Source organism: Petromyzon marinus, chromosome 39, assembly GCF_048934315.1.
Source record: "Petromyzon marinus isolate PM22_M1 ecotype Great Lakes invasive population chromosome 39, UKy_Petmar_22M1.pri1.0, whole genome shotgun sequence".
Lineage (NCBI taxonomy): Eukaryota > Metazoa > Chordata > Hyperoartia > Petromyzontiformes > Petromyzontidae > Petromyzon > Petromyzon marinus.
Window position 1 is genome coordinate 13457985 of NC_133705.1, and position 20293 is coordinate 13478277.

General features: G+C 48.0%; 1 protein-coding gene across 1 annotated transcript in view; it reads right to left on the bottom strand.

Annotated features, from left to right (window-relative positions):
- LOC116950468 (ephrin type-A receptor 4-like) overlaps positions 1 to 20293 on the bottom strand; it is a 112074-nt gene that overhangs the window by 62387 nt on the left and 29394 nt on the right. Inside the window, exons 4-5 of the mRNA XM_032968243.2 lie at positions 8642 to 8797; positions 184 to 522 (exon numbers count right to left, since the gene is read on the bottom strand). Of these exons, the coding sequence (XP_032824134.2) occupies positions 184 to 522; positions 8642 to 8797 (495 nt within the window). The remainder of the gene's footprint in view (positions 1 to 183; positions 523 to 8641; positions 8798 to 20293) is intronic.

Below are 20293 nucleotides of genomic sequence, written 5' to 3' on the forward strand. Positions count from 1 at the left end.
ATTAAAACTTTACATATTTTTTTTTTTTTAACCAGATATGGCCCACCCAGCTATGCAGCTCTGTTTCAGAAGCGACCTGACCTCAACGAAGTCGCTTATCGCGTGGAAATTGGCAGCAGCCAAACACGCCAAACGCACGTCGATTCTGAACGCGGAGAGAGCGCGGGGGGCGCGTGGGCTCACCAGCCTGGTTGGTGGTGACGTTGACGGCGGCGAACCGGGACGGGACTCCGCTCAGCTCCGACACGCCGTTGTTGCCGTGCACCTCGAACGTGTAGTTGGTGTGCGCCAGCAGGTCGCGCACCACCACCGACGTGTTCAGCAGCCGCGCCTGCCGCGGCAGGAACCTCACGGCGGCGCCGCACGGCGCGCAGGCGCCCGCCGGCTCCGAGGGGCACCGGCGGCACACGATGGAGTAGCTCACGTCGCGGCGGCCGCCCGTCTCGCCCGGCGGGCTCCACTCCAGCGTCACCGACGTCTCGTTCACGTTCGAGATGACGTTCCCCGGGGCGGACGGCGGCCCTGGCGGGGCGGGCCGCGGAAACGGACACACGCGCCGGCGATTGACGGCCAGGGTCGGCGAGGTTGTTCAAATCTAGCCGCGCCGCGCGGTGCCCTTTGCAGCGCCGTCTTGAGAGGGTGCACGTCCGCCGAGGAGATGGAGCAATGGATTCGGCTCGTGCGCAGGTGCTGCCGGGTGGATTATTACATCGCACGATCGTGGGGGATGCGGCAGCGGTGGATTCAGCGTGGCTGATGATGCTGATGATTTATGAGCAATGGTCTCCGTGTGCATATTCATGCAGCAGGGTCTTTTGTATAGGGAAGGGAGCAGGTGGAATGCCTCTTGCTAAGGAAGGCGTCATGTCCTCGGTGCAGATTTATTATCAGGGAGACCAACGAAGGGGGGCTTAACGGGGTCACAGGCTGGTGAACTTTAAAACTTTCTGAATGCCTACGAGAACTCAAGATTACCCATCCATGCAACATGCACAAGCGTAGAAGCCAAATACCTCATTATAATGAGCAGGGTAAGGGAGTAAAGGTTCCCTGCATCCCCATTCATCAATATCCCCTGTTCAATGATTTGCATACCACCGTGTTGGATTCAAAATCAGACTTAGGAAATATAAAACACACGCGACTGAACACACAGGGTTGGTGGATCACATAGGGAATGAGAGCCACAGTGTGCACTTGGTGGGAAGCCAACAGTGGTAAGCTTAAATATGGACTGGCCCCCACCATTGTGTGTGTTGCGTGTGCACCGAGGCAATCTGACTTTGCGGCTTTATAAACGGCGCCGCAGGCGAATGTCATTGGCTTGCCAGGGGGCTCCAAGGTGAAGTTCCGCTGTTGTGTTATACTTTTTGGGCGCAGCAGTTAAGGAAGCACCCGAGTTAATGATACGTAATGATAATAATTACTGGCTGGCTCAGGAGTGCCGTGATCAATGCCTGCATACTAAGCTTGCCGCGTTTGACTCCAAACGCAAAACCAGTGTAAAGGCAATGAGAGTAGCATATCGAGCATTTTGTCCTGAATATTTTGCTTAACGAGTAGGCTTTTGCGATCAATATTATTCATAATAAAGTTAGTTGGGTTAGATCGCGTAACCCACCACCACCCGACACAGCCAATGATTAAGACATGTCACGTGAACAAAACGCGCCACCGGTATGTTGGAGAGCCACTTCTGAAAAATCGCCAAATGAAGCTGGTTGTAACCACCAGCGAAACTTCATACTTAAATTGTAAATGTTGTGGGTTCACTCTCCAACACACCGGTGTGCTGAAGAAGTTAACGAGTTGGCTCGTTTCGTTCACGCGACAAAACATACCAATTGGCCGTGTAGGGTGGTGGCGAGTTAACAACACACTTGTGTTCACGTGATCTCACCCAGGGTTGTTTTTTTGGGGACTGACGTTCCCGAGGAAGCTCCCGGCACGTGGAGCAAAACGTTGACCGCTATGCCGAACAAAGCGCGCGTCTGCATGGAATTCGCTTTTCACACCACCGCCGTTAGGATGTTTGGGGTTGGGATCGTGAAATAGCTTGCACGTGGAATGCATGAGACTGCCACTTGCGTCGCGCGCAATTGCAGCTATTGCGAGAGACAGACGGTGCTTTGAGCGGCAACGTTCAAGCTCATTGAGAAGACTTTTGGGGGCATTGTTTCAAGGGATCTGGTTTTGAGAGCACTCGATAAACAATTACAACAAACGATGAAAATTATAATCAACCAATTACGCTCAACTCCTTAACAACAACAACAACAGCAGCAGCAGATAGATTGCTGAACAAACTTCAAAAACACTCTCCACTGCTTCAAGTTCCGATCAATAGGCAATATCAACAGGTCCCGCCGCAATAACAAAAGGGGCATTTGGAAGCAGAGCCTAAGTAATTAATGTCCCGATTTGTTTCACTGATAACAAGTATTAAGCTGCGTTCTTTTGAAGTCGCAGTGATAAGAAAGCCTCGCTTCCAGTTTGATTGATTTGGATTCAAACCTGTCCTGTGTTTGTGCTCGGGATCCCAACCTATGTCTTATCTAAAACCTTTTTCTCACATCTCCTGCTCACCACTTATCCCCTGGAAATAAACCGGAGCGAGGATTGATGTGTATCATTGTAACAAAAATAAAGGAAGTTTTTTTTTCTTCATTAGAAGAACACGGAAAGCTGTATATTGCAAGTGATAAAGACAAAAAAAAACATATAGCCCATAACGGTGTTAGGATAAGTGTTGTTAGTGAGCACCTATTAAGGCCTGCACAGCACACAAGGGAGTGGTTGGGTCGTCAACACCATGGCCGGAAGCCTTTGTCACTCCAATGCTGATGTTTACGCACCGCACCAGATTAAAATTACCGCTGAGTCAACCTAGGGGAGACCGAAGATCAGTTCAGATAATCGTCATTGGTGTTGGCCGTGAGCGGGAATCGAACTCGGGTTGCCGAGTTCGTAGCGCGGCGCGCTAACCGCAAAAATTCCGCAGCCCCGCACACAAACACAAACACATACAGACACGCAGACACAAAGACAAAAATATACAGATACATGCAAACACAGACAAAGATCTCCCGTATAGCCTTAACAGGCTGTTGGGGCAAGTGCTGCTATCAATGACCTATGCAGGCCGGTAAGGTACACGTAGGGGTGGGTGGCCAACACCACGCCCCGGCCGCCTTTGTCTCCCCAGTGGCGATGCTCACACACCGTACCAGGTACTTATTTGAGGCTGAATCGACCTAGAGGAGGCCCAGGACCGGTTCAAATTTCCGTCACCGGTGTTGGCCGTGAACGGGAATCGAACTCGGGTGGCTGGGTTCGTAGAGCGAAGCGCGCTAACCGCTACACCACCGCTCCTCACATGCATGCACACACAGACATTGGCGTGCACGCACGCATACACACACAAAACTCCCCTACTCTCAACCGCACCTCGTGTATCTGCAGCCTTTCATCGCACGGCCACGAAAGTGCCCAAATCACACCAGGTCTCTGAACAGCGAAGCATAATGGAACCCGGTTTGTGTTTGCAAGGGAGGACTGCCTGTGAATGCCGGGTGTTGCAGGCTTGGGATGCAGGGTCATCTGAAGATGGCAGTACCATATATCAATGGATTCTTGAATCCATCTGTGTGGATCGTGGGAGCGTTTCCCCCTCTCATATGCATGGTGAGATTTAATCCAGGTACCCCATTTTCCTCCCACGTGCCAAATAAAATAGTCATTACCGAGGTTAACCAAACACATGAAAATTATGACTAGGTTTTGCCCTTTCTGGCAATCAAACAGGTGGCCAAACACCAAATAGATACGTTTTGCAAGAAATCAAGCCCACATTAACCACGCGGACTTGTGGTGAACATGCAAACAAACATGCTCTGATAATATATGCATTGCCTTTGAACCGGATTGGTCTGCACCAGAGACACTGTGTAGGCCAATCAGTTTAAAAGACAATGCACGTACAGAATAATCAGAGTAGTTTCTGTTTGCATGTACACCACAAGTGCGTGTGGTGAATGCAGGCTTGATCCCTTGCAAACTGTTTGTATTTGGTGTTTGAACATCTTAACACCTGTTCGGTTGCCATGAAATGGTAAAACCGAATCTTATTTTTCATCCTTTGATACTGGGAAAACAGGTCCCATGATCTGACCAAACCCATTGCAGGACCCCTTTAAATGAGCCTCGAGCTCTCCTGGGTAAATGAATAACGGATTGTTAGTGTTATTGTTTATCATCTCGCGAGCATGTTTCCAGCACAATAACTCTGGCCACCTCTGCCTCCCTTGTGCAACCACCGTTACACGCATGCCGCGTGTTTATTGAATAGGCCGAGTCAACCGAAGGGATTCCTGAAACAACAGCAGCAACAGCAACAGCAAAATATCTTTGCGTTGCATCACGGCGCAATTCTGCACCGTGTGTTTAATGCAAGGCAGCGTCATGGCAAATTGATTGCCGTGCTCCTAAATTGTGGACAATCGAAGCAACGCGGGTTTCTCGCACAGCAGCTTAAAGCAGTGCGTAAATCAAAATGTTGCGAGCGTGAGCTGTGCATGCAGGCACGTGTGCGTCTGCCTGTGCGAGTGGCTGTGCGGAGCGGTGGTGCAGGGGTTAGCGCGCTGCGCTGTGGATGCTGCGAGGAAAATTTTAAAAAAAACGGACTTCGACTCCCGCTCATGACCAATAACAGTGGCGAATGTTTGATCTGGTCATGGGCCTCACCCTCGGTCGACTACTCGGCCTCAAATGAGTACCTGGTGCGGTGTGTGATCATCAGCACTGGGGAGACAAAGGCGGTTCGGGAGCGGTGCTAGCCACCCACCCCCATCGTGTGCCGTGCCGCCCGTCGGCGGTGCTCGCTAACAGCACTTTGCCCTCAACAGTCTGTTGAAGGCTATATTGGGCACCTTTGTCTTTGCCGATGTGTGCGTGTTCATGCGGTCTGCAAATCCGGCGTCTCATATTCCACTGCCCATGCAGGAGCCACGGAGAGAGTGCTCACGCAGTCGGTGCGTTGGGTTCGTTCGGTTCGCAAAATGCGGCTGGGGCGGCGTTCTAATTTTACCACCGCAGCGGCAACGCGAGGCATTTTAATGATCCCGAAACAGCTGCGGCAAGCGCGGAACTTCCGTTGTGCCGCACGGCGCAGAGTACAGCGTGCAATGATTCCACCTAGACTAGTGCAGCAGATAACAGGGCATTTGTATTATATAACATTACGTAACATTGTATTATATAGCATTGTATTATGTAACATTGTGCATGCCCTGTGTATATATTTAACTGATTCTAGCAAAACATAAAAAGAGTCGGCAAATGCTTCTTATAATTAATTGGTTGCCGTTATGTCAATCCATTCCTGGACGGGGGGCCCCTTCCGTACACTGTGGCAGTCATCGCGATACCTCACCACACTGGCCAGTACATGTCAGTGAGAGAGATGTGTCGAGGACTGGTTCAGATTTCACTTGCTGCTGATGTTAGCCATGGCCCGCTCATGGAACTCAGGTCACTGGGTTCAGAGTGCAATGCGCTAAAAACCCAGGGACCACGTGTGTGCGTGTGTGCGTGCATAGTTTAATCGAGCTCGCTCAATCTGCTGTCTTGTTATAGTGGGGAGCGGTGTTGCAGTGGTCAGCGCACTGCGCTACGAACCCGGCGACCCGAGTTCGATTCCCGCTCATGGTCAACACCGGTGACGATTATCTGAACGGGTCCTGGGCCTCCTCCAAGGTCAACTCAGCCTCAAATGAGTACCTGGTGTGGTGTGTAAACACCGCCACTGGGGAGACAAAGGCGGTCGGGCGTGGTGCTGGCCAACCTCCCCCTCGTGTGCCGTTCCAGCCGTCATATGTACTCGCTAACAGCACTTGCCCCAACAGTCTGTTAAGGCTGTATGGGGGATCTTTATCTTTCTCAGCACATGCATTTGTTGAGCTCGCTCAATCTTCTGTCTTGTTAGAGTTGTTGAATATTGGATGACATCTGTATAAATGCATTGTATTTTGTGTATGGCAGGAAAGCTGAATGCATGAGGAAGCTCCATGCATTCTGAAGGGTAAACACTCAGACATTGCACAGAACATCAAGAAATGTACTTGCGTAACTCCTTATGGTAAGCACTTCATTGCCTTGCACATTTAAGAGTTCCACCTCTGTGGGAACCACGAAACCTTTCGCCATTTGCCGATCCTCCTAAGTGCAAGCTCGTGTTGAATGTCATCAAGGGCGAATATTCATTGGAGATTGAAAGCAGAGACACATCCACCCACTCCCACAACTCACCGGAATCTGTCTCTACGGCGTGGTTCAAATTACATGCTCATGTTGGCAAGCACAAATGGGATATTATTATTTTTCTCACAGGTCAGCCATTCACGTGTACACCCTTCATACACAACCCTCTGATGGGGAAGCAATTATTTAATTATAAACAAACACGCGTGTACTTTATGTAATACTTTCTACAGATTGCAATGCGTTTGTGCCAGAGAGATGTGTATTTAGCCCATTCGAAGAAACAATATGTACACTTCAGGTTACTTAAGAGTATAAAACAAATGCATTTTTGGTGGATGCGCAGACAATTTTAGCGTTAGCCTGGTCAACACTTAGCTAAGTGAACCTCCTTGGCTTCTGCAGTCGAATAAGATGAAATACTTAGGTACGAAGAGCCAAAGCCGTGTGTTCAACATTCGTAATTGAGGACCAATTGCATGTGCACGGGCAGTTTTAATCGCCGGATCAGCGAGTGCCTATGTCCAAATGTGTTGTGGGAAAATGTTCAACACTTGTACCAGTGGTGAAAATGGTGGGGCCCGGTATATCACAGGATCCTATCCAATACACATTTTGAAATCGTTGTTCGAAGAAATGTGAAATGTGTTGTGGCACAGGAAGCAATATGCCCGAATTTAAATTGAATTATAGAATGCTATTTTAAGCCTCATACAAGGCCCAGTCATACGAGTCATGCTGGGTGTTAATTATATTATTATTATTAACGTAGCATTCAAATGAAATGGGGTTAAATGTGTGGCATTAATGCAATCTCGAATGCATAACGATTGACCAGCTTAATGTTGTACTTAGGAAAAATTTATATGTAAAGAAATTAAATGGTGTGATATTAAGCCTTGCAATCAAAGTCCGTAATTGTCTGCCAAGTCATTAAAAGTTTACCCATGTCCCCGAATGCATCCACACTTGCTCTGAATGGCTGCTGTTCAAATTCACACGCAAGTACAATTCTGCTTGAAATAATGAGATGTCAGGGCTCCATCTGTTTGAAAGTCATCACCACAAGTTAAATGTGCTCTTACCCGTGGTAATAGTGGTGAAATTAGGCATCCTAAACCAGATCAGCGCTTATCAACGCAGCCTCACCAAATTCCTGTTCATTTAAACGATGGCAGCTGCGGGGTTTTCATTGCTTCATTAAAAAAAAGACTGCAACATAAACACATCGACGTAGAATTGATTTTCGTTACTAAAGCTGATGCTTCGCGTGTCTCATGCTAATTGCAAATGACTTGAAAATACCGTTTTTTTGTTTGTTAAATACATAATAGCCGTCTAAGAGCATGCATTTGTAAAGTGCATACGAATAACACGAACGCATCCTTTATTTTGTCTGGGAAAACCTCACTGAGTGTCGAGACTCTAGCTCGGCAATAACTTGAATACGTGTGTTTGGCATGCAATAGGGACCTACTAAGGTCAGCACAATGATACACATCTGGAATGTGCATTGAAGCTCTAAGGATTAAGAATGCATCAACACTAGAAGAAATACATCAGTGAATGTCCGGACGCATTTCAGTTGAGTCCTGATTTAGGACAATTTGACCAAACTCGTTGATTCATGGTTTGCGTTTTTTTTTTTTGTTCACGAGACTTTCTCGGAGAAAATCCCATTTAAGCAAGGGGGAGAACACTCAACCACGATACAGATAGACCAACAAACTACTTGCTCTACTGCCTCTATGGCCTCCACTTTTTTACACACAACGACCACAATCAATGCATGATCCAGCAAATCCCACATCGAAGCTGCAACATCATTGGTGTGCTAACCGCTAAGCGCTGGATGCAAACGTTCGGTCTTAGTGGCGGTTAAACAATATACGTGCGTGGATTTCGTAACGCTGTTCAAAACGCGTTTGTCCTTTAAAGCGATTTTTGCTAGCGATAATAACATTACCTTCTGGGTTGCGATACGAGATGACATGATATACCGTATACGCAAATTATAAATGCATCACCAAATAACGATGTTTCGTCTCCCTCGGTGCACTACAGGCCACGGGAGCGTAACTCGATCATCTCAACCCGCCACCGCACGTTGAACGAGACTCGCCGATTTTGCGCCGTCATCGTCGCGCTTGGGCAATTTCCGCCCGCAACTTTTACTCGCCGTCCACTCAAACAAACGAACAACAAAACGCTTCGTCGGCAAAGTGTTGCCGACCGGCGCCGGGCAGCGCCCGCGGGGTGAGAGTAGAACCTTGCAGGTTTAGATGCTGTGTACGGGCACGTTGCGTGTACGGGCACGTTGAACTTCTTCCGCGCGCCGCACGTGGCCAAGCTGTGCTAAATGGGAGGTGCGGGGTGAACGTACTTGCGCAGGCCACAGACTGGGGGTCGGTTCTGGGCCGGAAGTATCCCTCCTCGCAGCTGCACGACGCGGCTCCACGGGCACGGGCGGAGCTGTGCGGAGGACACTTGGAGCAGGAATTGTCTCCGGCAAACTCCTTGTAGAAGCCCCGCTCGCAAGCTGCACACCCAGAGGACAACCGAGGAGGGCACAACGTCAGGCAGAGCGAGGGTTGACGCACATTTAGTCTTCGTTCTGTTTGTGGTTTTTTTTTGTACGCCAAACGCACGGTTTATGTCAAGCTCAATGGCACGGCGATTGTCTCCCCCATCAAAAACGAGGCACGGGGCTGGTGCTCATCGCCCATTCGTGGTGCCACAAGAGACAATAGAGGACCATTATTATCTAAAGACCTGAGTGTGGGAAGCGAATAAACCTGCTTTTAACACAGACTGAAACGGAAGGCCCCTGTGTCCCTGTTGGGACACTTTCTTTGTATGTTGGCCCATCTTTGACATTTGCACTAAGTCCTAGGTGGAGGTCAAAGTGCAGCCCTCTAATTTACTCCCCCATACAACGGCAGGCAAAAGCACCTCCGTGAGTGGGAGATCTCCAGATGTATGTATGCATATACCTTACTAAAAAAAAACCTGTATTATGCATGTATGCATATTGAACTTATTAACACAGGCATGGGGGAATGACAACAAACTAAACACAAACCGTAGTTCTACAGAAATGAGTTTTAAATCTAGAACACCTTGCTGGTTTGATGTCTAAGAAAATTCGTGCATACCCACATTTTACCGCACTACACACGACCTGCTGCTGATCGACTAACTGTGTTGCACCCATTGCTACAAAATGGGTGCACAGAGGCTAGGGGGTTTCAAGAAACCGCCACCATTGCTTCAACTGCCTCACTGCAGGAGATCAAACGAGCATCCTATGGATTGTAAGTTTCTAATGCCCAACCATGAAACCATGGCAGCATCCCACTCATGTGCCGGCGATTTTATTTTCAGCACGAGCGAACATCGGTCGCTTTCAGTTGAGTCCACACTCATGGCAGTGAGGCACTCCGTAGTTAATGGGCCTGTCGAGATTCCAGTACTTAAACCAACGGTAGAAGTATTTCCCTGTGGGGGGAAACTGTGAAGCTTTATTATGATTTTTTTTGCTGAAGTTGGGCAATAACCCTTACATGCTGTGAATTTGCAGAACAGGACTGTGCAACCATTCAACATTAATGCATCTGTGTTCTGTAAGTCTAAGTAAATGCTGTCCCGCTGTGCAGTGGAGAATCATTCCGCTGAATGAACATTGTTGCGGATTCCCCGAGGCCTGAACAGAATGTATCAGGGTGCGTGAAAGAGTGTCGGTCGTTGACCGATGCGAACCAACATTGGTTGCTGCAGTCCAGCGTCCTGCATTGAACGGAGGCTCCATACGTTGTGACTTCGGTGAAAAGGGATTTAGCCATTTATTTTCATTAATCAACGTCAAAGAATTGCAGTTAAAGGGTCTCCGTGCTCGAAATAACGTTGGGCTATGCCCGTCTCTGATGGAAATCCTGACTTAGTCGTGGAAATTCTACTATTCCCATTATGGGAACAAGTATATCCATAGCAACCACTGTGCCTGTCATAAAGTGGTACTCGTTTTTACCAATCTAGAATTATAAGCTCTTTTTTCACAGTTGTCCAGTAGGGTGGGTCAGAATCCCTGGAGGGATGACCAGGATGTTAACTCATTGTCCCTGAATTGCAAGGAGGGGCACTTTTGATGACATTACTGCCAGATCAGACATTATTTCGATGTATAATTGCTGATGTGTTTTATACCACGTGTTGTACAACCCGAAAACACATCGGAAAGACAGACCATACATAGAAAACCCGGCACTACCTAAACACACGTCAAAGAGAGACGGATGTTTTTTTTCTTTCTTAAATGGAACAAAATAAGGCTCGTAAAATAAACACCGCAAGCCGCCCTCAACGATACCGATTGTATCATTGCAGGCGATCACAGGATTCACACACCTACAAATGGTGTGCGAAGACCTTTCAAGATTAACATCAGATATCAAGTAACTGGACGGTGGTGATACGGCGAGTTTCAAACCCACAAAGCCCTTGTAACATGCCACCTCTTTGGCGAGCACTGAAACCGCGGCGGGCAAATGAAGACGCGGCTTACTTGCGAGACACTTGCTCGACAGAATGTCCTGAAATGTATTCATAGTGCGTTCTTCGTGTGTTGTTATTTTTTTTTTGTACGAGCAAATGTGTAGGTACACCCACGGGCCGTCTGACATATTGACAAGGGTATCGATCAATGTGCGGCCGTTGCATAAATCAGAGACGAAGTGTGCACGCCGGGCGACAGAGGCAATGCCAGTCTCCTCGAGGTGAGCGAGCTTGACCGACATTTGAATGTGTCCCGTGTGCAGCCCGGCGCGAATTAACTAATGTAAACCCGTCAGAGCTCTCTCACATTAATGAGTTTTAATGTTGTCCTTCGTGTTATAATGTGACATCGACCTTCTGACAGCCATTGCCTGCACACACCATCATCACAACTGCAGAGTCCAATGACAGATGGGTCCCAATTCATTGCCATTCTAATGTGTCCGTATGTTTGAACTTCTTTTGCACAGTACGTAGCCAACCTTGCTCATCGGAGGTGTAAGCACTCAAGGTTACATCTCCATAGACGAACTGAGAGGGTGAATCTTACATGGACCTCCAAGTTAATACAACATAGATTTAGCACACTTGAAAAAAACATGTTTTCAGTGCTTATTAAGTCGACCTCAAAGGGAATGTTAAAGGCACAATCTTGCAATTGCTTGTGCATGCAACAGCTTGTGCATGCAACAGCTTGCGAAAGGGGCCTCCACTACGGGAACCCCTTTAGAGAGTATTTTGGCAAAAATCTTCCACACGGCCAGACATCTTTGTCCACACGTGACTTGCCAATCAACTAACTGTAGCGGACGCAGGGACACTGTCCTAGTTGGGTGGACAGAGGCCCTACATAGCCAACCGTGCTAACTGAAAAGCGCGGGTGGGAATGTCAACAAACTAAACACAAACAGCAGCTCTAAATAAATGAGTTTTCAGTCTGGATTTAAAAGTGCATAGCTCCGGTGGCTTCGTGAAACATCGAAGGGAAGAGCGTTCCAGACGGCCGAAGAATCGCATCTGAAAGCGCCGCGCGATGCGGTGGTCGCCGTCTTTTGTCCGATGGGCTCTGCGAGGGTGACCGGAGTTCGAGCGATGGTTTATGCCCCTTGGCGAGATGAGCAAGGCATTGTGGTTCATTTGTGGCGAGCACTTTGTGTGTGTAATGAGTGCTGCACACAAACTCGAAAGTCTGCTGTCATTTGGATGGTACATTAGGCCTCGCTGCCAAAGTTGCTTTCAAACGCTCAACAAAATAGACTCGAAACTTTAAGATCGCGCGATGCTCTCAGACAGAACAGTTGCTTTGTGCCAATGTCACGGTCAAAGCATGCACCTGCTGCCATTCATCAATGCAATTAGGACATAATCCCGCATACAAACATCGTCTCAGTGTAAACAAGACCCCCTAGCTATCCAGCGAACCTTCTCCATACGGGAAAACCCACACTACAGCTGCAGAATTATAATTACACAGTCATCCTTTCAAAACGATTAAGACTGATAAGGGGGACAATACCACACCATATATTGAAATTAAGCTCTGTTTGTTTTCAATGGGGTTGACATAATTTTTGGGAGGGCTGGTGAGATGGTTAGCACGGTTTGGTATGAACTGGCAATCCTAGTACAGAATCCTGGTCAATAGAGTTCCCACCTGGTTAAAACAAATGAAACTGAAAGTGTGTGTCTCTCTCTCTCTTCAATCGAGCATTGGGTACTACTGTCCGTGTAAATTGTCACCCCCGAGCCTATGGACGTGAGCTTTCGCTTGCTTCCATCTAGCTCTCCCTTTACGGAGACCGCTCGGTCCATGAACTTCTGGCAACAGCAACAGCAAGTCCTCCACTGTTGGCGATCATCATATCCCATCTGCTGCTGCCGTTTCCACGTCATTACGCTCCAATCCAGTGCCCCGTCAACCCCATCAGTCAAACGTGTTGTCTCTCATCCTCTGGGTTTGTCCCTTCCGCTCGCATCGCCCCTTGCTTGTTTTCTGGATTCCTGTTTGGTGGCATTCATCTGACCTGTGGTCACGAGCACCACCACCGTTCGTATGGCAGTGGCCAGTCTCTCCAAAACATAACCGCTGGCCATCGGTCAAAGACGGTCACCGCACCGCATGCTTTCATATGCGCTTCTGCGGCCGTCTGCAACGCTCTTCCTTTCTACACTGGGAAGCCACTGGAGCTATGCGCTTTTAAATCTTGATTTAAAAATAATGTCTTTATAACAGTTTTTTTGTGTTATTTTGCTCTTCTTCCCCACACCTCCAATTCGCACGATTGGCTACGTATGGTGCAAAAGAAGTTCGACATACGTGCCCATTTAACCTCCCAACCCGCCATTTCTGAATTAAATGCTATTGCCAAAGCATCATCATGTGTATCATTATAGTTTTAAATAAGAATGATAAAGGATATTAAATCCCACGCTATTTGCGCAACATATATTTCTTTCTGGCCGACCATCACTAATTCTTTCGCGTGCACGTGTCGCTTTGAAAAAAAAAAGTTTAACAATCGTGTTAACGCGCATTTAATTGGCCCGCTCAAAAGGAAAAGCTCAACAAGTTTCCAATAAAGTTGCGCGAAACTTTATTCAACGACAGTGCGGGTGAACTGCGAGTCCCTTTGTGCCACACCCATGTCAAAACGAAAAAGAACACTCTGCCAAGATGTAAAAAATATATATTCACGCATGTGAAGCGTGCGTATTTTTTTTTTACTCAGTGTCTCGAGTTATGCTTTTAGAGTAGGTTGGGGGGGGGGATTGCCCAAATGGGAGTGAAAACAATAGCGCTTGGGAATGGAATGTGACCATTGTGGGTTCTTGACAGCTCCCTGCTGCCAATGCAGATGAATGGACAGCCAACAAAACACAAGAGAGCGGGGGATTTGCATACGGACAATTGGCTGGCTGGCATTAATGCACGGGGCCGCGCTTTCTGTGCATCTGTAATCGCCGTGGAACTGGATACGCGGCCCGGTAAAACCAGTTTTGCAACACGGGACCCTCCTCTTCCTGACACGCCAGTGGGGTGCCCTCCCCTCCTCCCCTCCCGCTACCCCCTCGATCCCCTTTCGCACTCCCCCCTTGTCCGGTCGCCTCCTCGAACAACCCACGCGCTCGCAAAGTTTCACTGCCGTGTAATGCGAGCCGCCAAGGCTGCCCCAACAGATTTAAAATTTTCTCCAATTGTATCCCAATTGCGCTTTTGATGTCATGTCGCCGGCGTTATGGAACGGCCTGCAGAAGTAGATATCATAGAACTACATCTGAAATTGTATACACACTGTGTAGCAACACTTACCAAAGCCGCCGTTCTATATCAAGTAATATTTGCTGTATGAAAGTAAAACTGATCATTCAAATTATGATGGCAGGAATGCAGTCAAATTACCTGAAAATTACAATTTTAAAATGTGACTTTGTTCTGTGCAGTTATTGGTTGACTGGATTCAGACCATCCACTCACCAACCTTGATTGAAAACCTGGTTTCATCAAAGGCCGCTGTCAGGATGTTTGAACCCAGGATCACAGCTGATGCTCGTTCAGCGCTTTGACATCTGAGCCACCCATCCAGCATGTCCTTAATTTATTTTATTATTTAGCATTCTTCATTTTCCAATGCTTCACGACAGCCAAATACCATTGGTGCCACCACACCTAACCATCAGTTCTTACGCAGGTTTTTTCACGGCTGTGTTTAATTTAGCTCTCTTTACCGAAAGACCCAAAGAATATAACATACGGACAGACGACATACATCCAGCAGCTGTTGCAGTCAACACACAACGGCCAAAGGCTGCTCCCACAGCCGTTTCGCCAGCTCCAACGCCAGCACGCACCCCCAGTGAACCGCCCATTGATGCCACTCCCATGCCCACGAGCGTCTTCTTCCCAGCTACAACAGCTTCTCGACCATGGGAGGAAGCTGCGTCGCTTTCCAGCCATGTTCTAATCTGAACTTCCACGTGGCTTACGCTGTCCTCATACGAACTCATTGTAATTTCGGACAATAGCTCGTGTAAAAAAAAAAAATGTTGATGATGTTTGACTATTTTTTAAATATTTAATCGTTTGGTGTCTCCATGTTCAAATTAGCGTTACACGGTTCATGATTTATCTTGATAGCCAGTTGTTGAAATTCCACGTTCTCATGACAGGAGACAGTCGAGCCATATCATCACAACGATTCGATAAAGCGATGATGTGCTTTCAATCTGCAATCCAGAGGATCGTCGGTTCAATCTGCTGGTCAGGCAGTTGAAACATGGGCAGGCAGTATAACATTGTGCAAAGCACAGTCAGTCAACCAACAGGTGGTGTGCGATGTGGTGAAGTGTGGGTACTCCCCAACTCCTCCAAGACAACGGATCGGCAAGGAATAGTAGGCCAAGCTACTTGTGCGACCCTCTGTAGGGGCTCACGATAGCTCCTTCTCGTGGAGCCCGATCAAAACAACAGTTGGGTGAGGAATCAAAACTAAAAACTGTTTTGTTTTTTATTCTACCAGAGAAGTTCCACTGAACTTTTTCTCCTTTTTCAGAAGCGACCTGTCTATCACAAGTGATAGCTGAACGAAGTGGCTTATCATGTGGAAATGTATCGCAGCCAAACACTCTAAACGCATGTTTCTAAATGTTGTAGAGCAAAACAAGAACAGAGAACCCTGGAGGAAAAGCTAAACCACCATGGGGAGAACATGCCAAACTTTAAATATGCAGGCATCGTCAGGGTCGGGATCGAACCCGCGACCTCCTTATACCAAAAATCAAGTGTCAGGCCGCACCGTTATCCTCTTTATAACACTGCCAACACCGTGGAGCCCTTTGAACAAGGGGCAGGCTCTTTTAAACATTACATTTTATGACATTGCTGTAAAGGTATAAAGCTACCAGTATTGTTGTGACTACGAGACCGAGTTGACTGTTTAAACAGCAGTTACAGGGTGTACCCCAATTATGCTGTGATAATCGCACACGTTGCACGAAGCGTACCTTTAAAAAAAAAGAACCCAGTGCTTCATTGCACTAATTTTGGCCATGGCCATTAACCGTCGGCCGAGGAAGGTTGCAGATGGGACTTCTTTTTTTTTATTCTAGAAGCTCCCTTCACAAAGTGGAGCAACACTTCTCCTCCCGTCCCACCCCCCCCCCCCCAAAAAAAAAAACAGGAGTTTTTTTTTGTTTTGCCACATTGTAAAACACGTCAAAGAATCGCCCCAAACGCGCTCCCGTCTTTCACCACAGCCGGGAGTCCGGCTGGGTGGGGGCAGAAGCGGCGGGGGCAAAAGCGGTGGTGGCAGAAGCGGTGGTGGCAGAAGCGGTGGTGGCAGAAGCGGTGGTCGTTCATGTGAAGTTCGCTTTAAAACGCGGGCGGGCGGGAGGGGGGGAAACTTTTTTCACGCCAGGTCAACGCGTTTGCCCGATTGAAACTTTGTCCGCACGATGCCGTGCCACCACCACCACCACCACCACCCAACCACCACCACTCCTCTAGGGCTGTCAAATCTAACATCCTTTAACCCTGCCGGCTCTCTCCAACACCCGGAGGAAGGAAGTTGTGGGCCCCCTCTGGGCGTGAAAAAAATAAAAGGCCGCTTGTAATTTCACACTTGCACTGGGGGTGACAAAAGGTGTGCAAATGAGTGTGGACAGTGTGGTGAGAGCCAGTCGAATTATCCTAAATGTGTGTGTGTGTGTGTGGGGGGGGCATATCTTTAGCTATCTAGTACCGATGAAAATGATTACATTTGTATGAACTATCTGCAAGTTGTTGAATGTATATGATGATTACGCGTGATGTATTATTCATATATTTGTGAAGCATTGCTTCATTATTTCGCCTCTTAAAATCGAGTCCTACGCTGGCATTACATGCATCGAGCAGTGTCTGTATGAATCGATCCCTTTTTTATATTCTTATCGTCGTATGCACTTTAGTCACGTCAATCCAGCGGCCACGAGAGGCTCCCCATCTAACAATGGCAATGAAGAAATTATTATTGTTGAATTAAATTGTAACTCCAAATCGAGACTACATTGGATATTTACATGAAGACTGTTCATGTGTAGAATAGTCAAAACGAAAGTAGCTCCATCCTCTAACGAGCCTTTGGCAGCACTCATCACCGGTGGCATATCAGTACCAGCAGAGGAAATTCCACATTCACATGGCAAAAGCCAGTCGACCCATACACGTGATAGAACTCGATACAAAGACTGTTAGCCGCCAAACGGAAAAGTAGACATGTCAATCGCTTGAGCCAGAAATGCATTGAATTAAGCTGTGGAATCTGACGAGTTAAATGCAGTGTATACCTTGTTCACGTGCCACACAAGGATGGACTAAGCAGCGTTTGACATTTGGCGAATTATATTCCTTGCGCTGCACGTGAAATAATCTCCCCAAAAATGCAGATCTGGTGCAGAGTCAACAGCAGCGAAGGTCATAAAAGGTGCATTTGTGCCCAGTCACCAGAAGTGAGAACGGAGCCATTATCTCTTTACGTATGGTAAAACACATTGTTGCTGCTTCAGTGGATATACACAGTGCATGCAAAGTGGAGTGGTGGCATAGTGATTAGGGCACTTCACTAAGACCCCAACAACCTCGGTTCCATTCCTAGTAATACACTTGGTTGTCTGAACTTGGCCTTGGTCTCCCCTAGGTCTACTCAGCCAAAGTTAGTATCTGGTGTGGTTCGTTAGCATCGGAAACACAGAGGCGATGTTGCTGGCTTGGGCTGTGAGTTGTTCAAGAGCTGGTACGGTGCAGTGATGGACTGAAACCAATCTGCGTGGAGCTTCGAGTGTAATCCCCTTGACATGTGTATGGGGTTATTTTTTCCTGGTACTACAGTTTCATCCCACATGATGACAACAGACTCAGTCGTGGAATCAGTCGAACGTCCCAATGTAGGATACTCCTGAAAAAGAGTCTTCAGACTCAGCGAAGCTTTCCTGGATAAATAAAGGGCATCGTTGCTATTCTTAGTAATTGAGGTCAAGCAGTGGAGCATTGCTTCGTGCACTCCACCTATGTATCCAGCGACTTGAGTTTGATTCCCCAACCTTGGCTAACATTGGTTTAATCTAAACTGGTCCCGAGCCCCCCATTCACCAAATGGCAGGGACCAGGATGGTGAAGTATGGTCAATCAACTCCCAAGAAACAGCGTGGCATGGGCAGGGATCTATTAATTCCATAAGGGATTGACAAGGGGCTGCAAATAATAAGTTAAATTCGTTTTAGTCATTATTTAGATACAGAAAGTTTGGGCAAGGGTGAAACTGGCCAAATCGCCCACTGGTATAAAATGCCAGCGTTTGTAGATATTAACTGAGAGTGACAGTTTACTTTGTTTTAGGGCTCCTTCTTGGACGTTGTGTGTGTGTGCGTGTGAGCACACATACTTGTACCAATTATTTGCAGCAGTGGCGGAGTTGGTAACAGGTTGTTTTGCTATATCAGTACGGTTTATTTCACGACATTGTCAGCTGGCACTTGCACAGCGCTAAAGTGTCAACACTCTGGCGAGAGAGACAAAGGTGGTCGGGAATATCTCACTGTGATGTATTGGCCATCGTTGATAAAGAAAAAATGTTGCCAACAGCACTAAACGCAAGCCATCCATTCAGCCAGGAAATTCGAAACCATGTCCAAATGCGATGTATAACACTGCTGAAAGTAGTAGAGGCAACACTGCCAGCTGATATTTCAAACGCTCTTTAATGGTATTGGCCAAACATTCCGATGCAAGACACTCCTGGCAAAGTCTGGAGACACAGTGAGGCTTTCCTGGCTAAATTCAAAGCGTTATTATTTTAACTCGGGCACGACTACTTCTACCAAGACATCTGACCAGTATGGAAGAGTCATCCAAACTACCTTCTGGAGGGGCTTTCAAGAGCTTCCTCTTAGAGACAGACCCCCTTCTGCCAGCAGGGACACAAACAAGGGACGCAAACAAGCAATTGCAGGGCTGGACATTTTACCTCAATATATCTCCCCAGTTGTGGCCTCTTGAGCAGTGATGGGAATCGCTTATAGCTAATTTAGGGGGCCAGTACCTCAACTGGTCGATGTTTGTTGATATTACTTCTACAACCCCCCAGGTGATGATGGGCTGAGTCTACCCTCGACTGGATTTGAGATTGCCACCTTGAGTTAGCAAATGTAGCGCTTTAATCACAGCACACAGTATAGCACTACATACACTGCGAATGGTGTATGGACTAAATATTACAATTCATCCCAAGTTACTAATCCCCCTTCCAACCCCTTGCCTATATATCCGAGCTGTTCCCTCAGTACACATCCTCGGAAGTGCACTTCGTCGTCACCCAACACATTCTCACTGCTATTAGTGCCTCCACAAATATCTGGCACTCGTAGGCATTAGGTTTGTATGGTAAACAAAACCCGGTTCACTCTGCATTCCATGCTGCAGCCATTGGTATGGCACCTCCCAGGGACATATGCCCACCTCTCATTGTGGCTGTTTGCATCGTCGGGCAGCATGCTTCAACTGTACATGTGTACGTTAAACTTCTTTTGCATCATACGTAGCCAACCACGCTAATCGGACACCCACAGAGTGCTGAAAAATCAGCAGAAAGTTTCTGCCGATTTTACATTCAACTTGACATTTTGTACCCGCTCCCCCCAAATCTTGACCCCCTCACCCCCGGTCGCGCCTCTCCGTGCCTGGCCAAGCTGCCTCTCGCCACGTGCCCCCTCGTTACCCCTCTCTCTAGCCATCTTCACCCCCACAATCCCAATAGTACCCCTGACCCCCTAAGCCTTACCCCATTCACTCTGGCAGCCGCGCCACAGCGGTGAGATGTTAACTCCCTCGCCTGGTTTACCGGAGATCGTGAGCCAACCTAAAAGTGGGCCAGGCCTCGTACATGTCCACGCACCAATTACCGCTGGCGTAGCATACGGTGACAAACGTTCCATCGCTGCAAAGCATGAGAAGCAACACGCGAGCGCATCCCCCCCCCCATCCGCCCGTGTGATATTCGCAGTGCATTACCCCATTCGGCATTCTTGCGGTACAGCGGCACTTCCGACAGCGGGTCAACGCGGATGCCCCGCGCCGTCATCGCCGGGGCTCACGGTCGACATTGGCCTTGGCCGCGCAAGCGCTATAAATAGCTTCACGACGAAAAAAAAGAAAGCTGGGCGGCCTCGTTGCTCCATAGGGCCTTCATTAATCAAGGTGCGCCGGCAGTTGCAGGTTGGCCTCTGTATTAACAAGTGGAGCTGGGGACTGTTGTACCTGGAGAGCTCCGGGAGGCGGGCGGGGAGGGCTCTGAGTCAGTGCACCAGAGGAGCATCTTTCCCACCCCCGTGCGTCTTCAGACACGAACACAGATCGATGGCCAATCGCTGGCCAAGGCAGGCGGAGGCAACAGGAATGACGGATCGTCTGCAATCTCGGCGTGATTGGATCGCGGGCACCGTCAATGCCGCC